The 7,659-nt window shown below is 38.1% G+C and overlaps 1 protein-coding gene across 1 annotated transcript; it reads left to right on the forward strand.

Moving 5' to 3' along the window:
• Nucleotides 1-1,610: 1,610 nt before the first annotated feature.
• Smp_143630 (hypothetical protein) lies at nucleotides 1,611-6,597 on the forward strand. Its single transcript, XM_018797748.1, has 3 exons — nucleotides 1,611-1,701; nucleotides 3,833-4,087; nucleotides 6,196-6,597. The coding sequence occupies exons 1-3, from the start codon at nucleotides 1,620-1,622 to the stop codon at nucleotides 6,501-6,503; spliced, it is 645 nt and encodes a 214-aa protein (XP_018652759.1). The 5' UTR covers nucleotides 1,611-1,619; the 3' UTR covers nucleotides 6,504-6,597.
• Nucleotides 6,598-7,659: the final 1,062 nt, after the last annotated feature.

Below are 7,659 nucleotides of genomic sequence, written 5' to 3' on the forward strand. Positions count from 1 at the left end.
TTTGGAGAGGGAGAGCTGACTCTTGCCACTCTCGGCCGTACCAGGGCATTTGGGAGCTAACTAAGTCAGATACGAGAATGAAGTTTGAATGTGTATATTTCATACAATCGTTGATCTAAACAGACAATCAGAGGGATGGAGCAAAAGAAGCGAAAAGGAGAGAGAAGCGGAACGTCCAGACCACTGAGACGGCATCCAACGGTGTTAATGTCTAACTTTAACCAATCCACGAAATCGCTCAACCATTTCTCATTGTCTGAGGTATATACCTGTCTCTATCTGACACACAGAAGCCTTGATCAGTGGAGATAATTCGTGTAAGGTAGAGATATGTATCTACCTCAGACAATCGAAGATGATTGCGCGATTTTGTAGATTGGTTGAAGTTAGACATTAACACCGTTGGATGCCGGCTCAGTGGTCTGGAGGTTAAGAGTTCGTGCGCGAGACCGAAGGTTCTGGATTTGAATCCTGCGAGAGGTGTCGTGGGTGAACACTCCTGAGGAGTCCCATATTTAGACGAGACGGCCATCCAGTGTTGTCAGGTTCTCAATGGTTGTCTAACATCAATCGATTCATGATCTCAATCAAAAACTTAACAATCTCTACAACTCCATACTGATAACCACAATCTTAATTAAACTAAGTTAGACTACTCTTTGTCTAGCTTTAGACCTGCGTCATCAAGTTCTGATTCCAATTAGATCGTATGAATGATTGTTGTCAACATATACATCCTGTCTATCCATGATGTAATATATGACTTTGTCCGCGTTGGTGAATAACGGAGTTAAATAAGTCAAACACGAGAATGAATTGAGGATACGTATATTTTGTACACTCATTTATCTGGACAGGAAATCAGAGGGATGAAGCGAATAGAAGAGAGCGAAGCAAAAACGACACGTCTTGGAGATGGCGGGTAAGCCAACTCAATTTAACCAAACGTTAATCAATATTTATAGACAGTTAAAAATAAGTTACAGACATGTGATGGATCGGAAAAGAAATGTACACACACAAACGCTCATATAAAAACAGTCAGGGTTGATAAGTGAATAATCAACGAGGTCAAAATGTGACTCATGATGGATAGGTAAATTGGCTTGTTCAGAAGCTAGAGTAAGGTATATGGGCTTAACTTATCAACCGACACTACAAACCGTGAGATTAAAATTACCTTATAGCTTACTTTGTAAGAAGTAATTCCTTTTCCTTGTATCATATCCTTATATGCAATCTTTCTTTTATATATTACTACCATTGAAGTGACCACTTCCATGCCCTTGGTGTTCATCTGGTTTTGCTAATGTGGTATGGCAACTTGGACCGATGCATATGTGTGCCTTGTCCTACGTTGTGACTGACCGACTGACTTAATTAGATCAAATTAGTTTGATTATGGAAGTCATGTTAGAGCAGAATTTCAAATGGACCATATAATAGTTAAGAATCAATATTAGCAAGCTCAAGAAAACTGGTTTGTTGAAGTCACATTCTTTATTTTACCTTTTACTGGATATTTTGTTGCCAATTTTTTGTGGAAAAGCTGGTTATTTTCTAGAACTAGTACATCTCATGTGATTGTTGTGATTGTTTTCTTGTCTAGAGTCGATTTTATGATTCAAGAAGCTTCTAAACTTGAAGTTTCTGGCATTTCACAATTGTATAATTGTGTTCGACAACGTATGATGGATGTTGGTTTACTAGAGGACAATCGAAATCTTAGAAATTCCATTGATGGCAAGTTTACAAATTATAATCATAACATTTTAAAATGCGATTTTAACTTTAAAAAGGTCGTGTGTGACCGGTCCCGAGCAGCTGTCCCTTGGGCACTACGGTCACGCTCTCGGGTCACTCAGACCAACTTTAATCCAATTTAATTTCCAGGTACCTCTAGACAAACCCTTCAACTATGTGGGCAACTGGGAAGTGATAACCACCCTCATACCTCTAACAACATTCAATACCACTGTATTTATAATCATTTTCCCTCTCCGGTTCCTACTGCTCCTCCTTCCTCAACTATCAACTCTAAACGCGTATACAGCCACTTCAACGGAAGTCCTACTCACTATCATCTCTCGTCGGTATTTTCACGAAATTGACAGGACAAAATGCAAATGACTGGAGCTTGAACCGAGTTGGTGGATATAGAGGATCCAGCATACGGAGTTGGAAAACCATAATTTCAAACCAATGGTACACATAGGCTCCAGGATCTTGAGGAAATAAAAGGCGTATGAACCTATTGTTGGTCACTGACTACCATGAGACTGCATCTCCTAACGTTGCTCCACTACCTTGTGGATTAGACCTTTAGGTCGAAGGCTCGAGGAGTGGCACCAATGAGAAAACTACCTGCTTCGGTTTCGGCGTCCGGGCAGTATTCGAGCCCCTACACAAAACGAATGATGCAGTGTGGCATATATATCTTTGGTGCCTTGTTGTACCAATGTTTATGTGTTTAAATAATTATATGAAAAATAATAACTTCTGTAACTGAAAGAATCCTTGCTGATTGTATTTGGCTTAACTGAACCACTTTCCCCAGCATATACCACTCTCGTTCGCTAATTTCTATTTATTTACTCTATTTTTCATTGATTATGGCTTTCTTCACCTCTTCACAATCACATCTTATTGTGTGGCTTTTATATATTTTGGTGCTCATTTGTGTCAATATTCATGTTATCGAATAGTGAATATTGCTTGTCATTGATAAATGTACCGAAAAGTACATTCTTCTAATTGAGGCCATATAAAGAAGTCCTACTCATTAGTTTTAAAAGTGGAAGAGCGAAAATGTAACAGCCGGGGTTTAAATGTGGTTGACAGGCATGGAACCTCCGCCTAGGGAAACTGGGAAACCCTTATTCTTAACGGTTGGTATGTATTTTCTTCAGGGTCCTAAGGGAAGAAGTGGAGTGTTGAATGATTATCTAAAATCAGCCACAATGGGATGAGCTTTCTTGACCTTGATCGTCTGTCTTGTAGATTAAACCTTGAGGTCAAGGGCTTGGCCATTGGCCTTCTAAAATTCTATCTGTCTTGGTTGGGTGATCAAGAAGTCATCCAGCCCACACACAAAATATACAAATCAATCCAATCATCCCAACTTATTATGCTGATTTGAATAGTGAAAACACTTATAATATCCATAAAAAGAATATTTCATCTCTTCGTAAATTTTGATTACTGACTGTGTTGTAATCCATGTAAATGTGTGTCGCTAACAAATTTCTTGAGGGACCTGAAAACGAAGTTGGATTAATGTTGATCTTAGCAACCTGGGAGCGTGACCACAGAGTACGACGGACAAGTGCTTGAGGCCGGTCGCGCACGACCTTTTTAAGAGAGGTTTTTGACGTGTAAGCTCCGTTCTTCAAAGAGCTTTACCACCGAAGACGGAAATCCGAGAGGTAAGGTGAGGTGTGACATTTTTAGGGTCGACCTTTTTTAACATCTTTCCTTGTGAGAAGGCAGCATCGCTGCAGATGCTGATTGTTCGAGGAAAACACATTACTGCTGTCACACCTCTCTACAGTCAACAGTACAACTTCGCCCTCAGACCTTGAGATGCTGCTTTTAGTCTTATCGTTCTCCAATCGACCTTCCTGGCATGGTAGAACCTACAGGAACATATGTTCCGGCCAATAAAGCTCGTTTGGTTCATCGCAATAGGCAAGTCCGACCACCACGTCAAGTTAGCAGCTGCGGTCGGGATCCCAACGTATTTATTATCTTCAGTTAATCTCTAGTTGATAGATTTTGTTGTTTGCATAATATTAATGTGGTTAATTTGTACTTTTAAACAAAAATTAATCAGCTCCATGGTTAGATGATGAGGCTATACAATTAAAATTATGCTATCAAGAAGCTGTCTCTCTTTGGACAACATGGCCAACATCTGCTTGTGCTGAACGAATTAAATCAATTCGTCAACAATTAAATACAAAATTACTTGATTTACGTCAAAAATGGGAAGAGAAAATCAATAATTGTCGTACAATGGATAGTAGAAATGCTGAAAAAGTTTTAAAATTAAATGCAGCACAATACAAAGAATTATTATTGTTTGCATGTAAGTAATCATTGATCAAATGTGTGTTTATTGTTCAATTTAGTTTGTGTTTATTTTCCAAAAAAAGCTGTTTACAGATCAGTTATCATCGGTCTATCAATGCAGGGACGAGTATACTGCGCAGCAGTTCGCTCTGTTCTACTTTACGGCTGTGAAGCATGGCCATTAAGAGTAGAAAATACTCGTGAGTTACTAGTATTTGACCACAAATGTCTTAGAAATATTGCTCGCATCTGATGGGATCATCGGGTAAGTAATAGTGAGAGTAGACACAAGGCATTAGGGAATGATGGCAAATCAGTTGATGAGGTTGTTAATCTTCATCAACTGAGATGGTTGGGCCACGTGTTACGTATGCCTGAACACCGATTACCATGACGCGCAATGCTGACTAGTATTGGGGATGGTTGGAAGAGAGTTAGGTGTGGCCAAAAAACCTGGCATCAGAGCATGAAGTCACTAACTTCTAGTCTGAGCCATGTTGGTAGATGCAGACTACTTGGTTGGGGTCCGCGTGACTATCGTAACCAATGGTTGGAGACTCTAGGTGACATGGCTCAGAATCTATCACAATGGCGTAGGTGTATACACTCATTATCTTCCCCTAAACCGTGAGATTAAAATTGCTTCATAACTTTCTTCCTTCCTATACTATATCCTTATATACAACCTTTCTTTTATATACTACCACCACTAAATTAACTATTTCTATGAATCCGGTGTTGATCTTGTTGTGCTAATGAGTGTGGTATGGCAACTTGGACTGATGCATATGTGTGCCTCGTCCTACGTTGTAGCTGACTGACTGGTTTGATAATATTAATTGCGGCCAATGGTCTTACTTGTTCTGTCGAGTGTTAATACATTAGTAATGTTGGTATTCAGTTAGACAATAGTAGTAAATTCGTGGAAGTTTTCCGTATGTTATTAATGAAAGCGCATTTAATCTTACGATTATACAAATTGCGTGCTCCAGGTGTACAACATATGTGTTGTGGGCTACTTATATCGACATAAGTAGTGTATGTGATGAATCAGGAATAGAATGTCTGACAGCAGAAGATCGAGAAGATGGAGAAGGGAAGAACGGAAAGAGAAAGCAATTAGTATGGGAATGCAGGGACAATGAAGTCCGAGACAATTAATGAACATTTTGCAAATGAAGTACTAGAGTATGGTTTTTCTATTTTACCAAGTAACTCTGTGATTTTGTACTAAATACATAATAGGTTGTCTAGACCTGTGTTCTCCTTCACTACACATACGTTTAAAATATATAATTTTCAACCTGAAAAGTGTTGATTGTTTACGAAATACTCGCTTGTCAATGTTATAAATAATAATCGACTATGACTTTTATTGACCAAGGAACGAGTCTTCAGCTGTCTGCAATATCACACTTAGTCGTCTTATTTAGGCCGCCAAGCTCCGTCGGCATTGTGTGGTCCTCAAGGCACATCGGGATAATGTTTCACTTCAAAAAATGTAAAGGTATGATAATGTTTACATAAATGTCGGCAAGATTTTGTTTGTTGTAATGATCTGGTGTATTACTGTTTATGCCAATCAGCAGTATATATCAACTACCGTTACTATTAAAGCGTTTTGTGATGCTTTCCATCTATCTCAGAAAGCTCTACAACTCGAAAGTGAAATCCCATAGAACATTAATTTGCAGTAAAACACTATAATTTGTCGGCTCATAGTATCGCCCAAGCATCTTTCACTACCATCTTACATCCGAAATACGGAAATGACACTGTGGTATAAACTTTAACCGCTACCTAAAGGTTCTGAGTTAGATCTCTGGCGTGTTTTAAGGTGCCCGCTATGAAAAAGTCTTGTACTAAGAATAAAGAGCTGTCTAATACTTCCTGCTTTTCGTCGGCCATCTATTTGATATTTGCTTGTGATATAAATTATGAAACTCAATAATTTCCACGAACCCCCCCCCCAATAAGCTGTCGATATATCTAGTCAGTGAATTAATAATCAAGCATTTTGTGGTCTTGACTGCATAATTTATTTATTGATGTAGTTACTTTATTTGTTCAACCTTTTTTCTTCTTGTTCCGTATTAATGTTTTTGTATCATTGGTTCATTCCAGCTGGTCACGAACAACAACACCAACAAAATAATGATCCACCATATTGTTCAATGCCTGCTTCCTCTTCTTCAAACAAAAGATCCCAACATAATTATCATCCATATGATTTGAATCGAAATCACCATTATCATCATCATCGTCAACGTCATCATCATTATCAAGATTCGTTAAATATTCCACGGACTATGATGAAACAATCTGATTGTCAACCATTTAGTTATTATATTCCAAATGATATCAATATGACACCTCAAGATAATCGACGTATTCATGGGATAGAATATCAAAATTATTTCCATCAATCATAATACTGTTTATATATATATATATATATATATTAAATACCGCTGTAAATAGTTTATTCCCTATTTCATAGTTTTGTTATATATTTTTCTTCTCCTTATTACTATTATTATCATTATTATTACTTGCTTTCCGTTATGTGATTGTTGCTTTATCGACAAGTAGTAATTGGGGAGACAAACGTCAGTCAGTTAGTCAGTCACAACGTAGGACCAGGCACACATATGCATCAGTCCAAGTTGCCATACCACACTCATTAACACAACAAGATGAGCACCGAATTCATAGAAGTAGTTAATTTAGTGGTGGTAGTATATAAAAGAAAGGTTGTATATAAGGATATAGTATAGGAAGGAAGAAAGTTATGAAGCAATTTTAATCTCACGGTTTAGGGGAAGATAATGAGTGTATACACCTACGCCATTGTGATAGATTCTGAGCCATGTCACCTAGAGTCTCCAACCATTGGTTACGATAGTCACGCGGACCCCAACCAAGTAGTCTGCATCTACCAACATGGCTCAGACTAGAAGTTAGTGACTTCATGCTCTGATGCCAGGTTTTTTGGCCACACCTAACTCTCTTCCAACCATCCCCAATACTAGTCAGCATTGCGCGTCATGGTAATCGGTGTTCAGGCATACGTAACACGTGGCCCAACCATCTCAGTTGATGAAGATTAACAACCTCATCAACTGATTTGCCATCATTCCCTAATGCCTTGTGTCTACTCTCACTATTACTTACCCGATGATCCCATCAGATGCGAGCAATATTTCTAAGACATTTGTGGTCAAATACTAGAAACTTACGAGTATCTTCTACTATTAATGGTCACGTTTCGCAGCCGTAAAGTAAGACAGAACGAGTTGTTGTGCAGTATACTCGTAATAAGCTTGATAAAATATTACATAAACAAATAGATACTCTTAATTAATTTAAACATTATATTAACTATACGGAAAGCATATTGATAGTTTTTTGTATAATCAATAGAACAATCATTATTAGAATTTTCTCTCTGTCGAAATGCAAAATGTTGCTTCAGGATTGGGTTGCATCGGCACTTGAACTAATAATGCCACAGGTGCATCCACTCTTTGTGTCCTCCCAAATTCTAATCTTCTAAATTCTTCATGTCGCTTTATTTTTTCTCTAATT

Source organism: Schistosoma mansoni, chromosome 5, assembly GCF_000237925.1.
Source record: "Schistosoma mansoni strain Puerto Rico chromosome 5, complete genome".
NCBI lineage: Eukaryota > Metazoa > Platyhelminthes > Trematoda > Strigeidida > Schistosomatidae > Schistosoma > Schistosoma mansoni.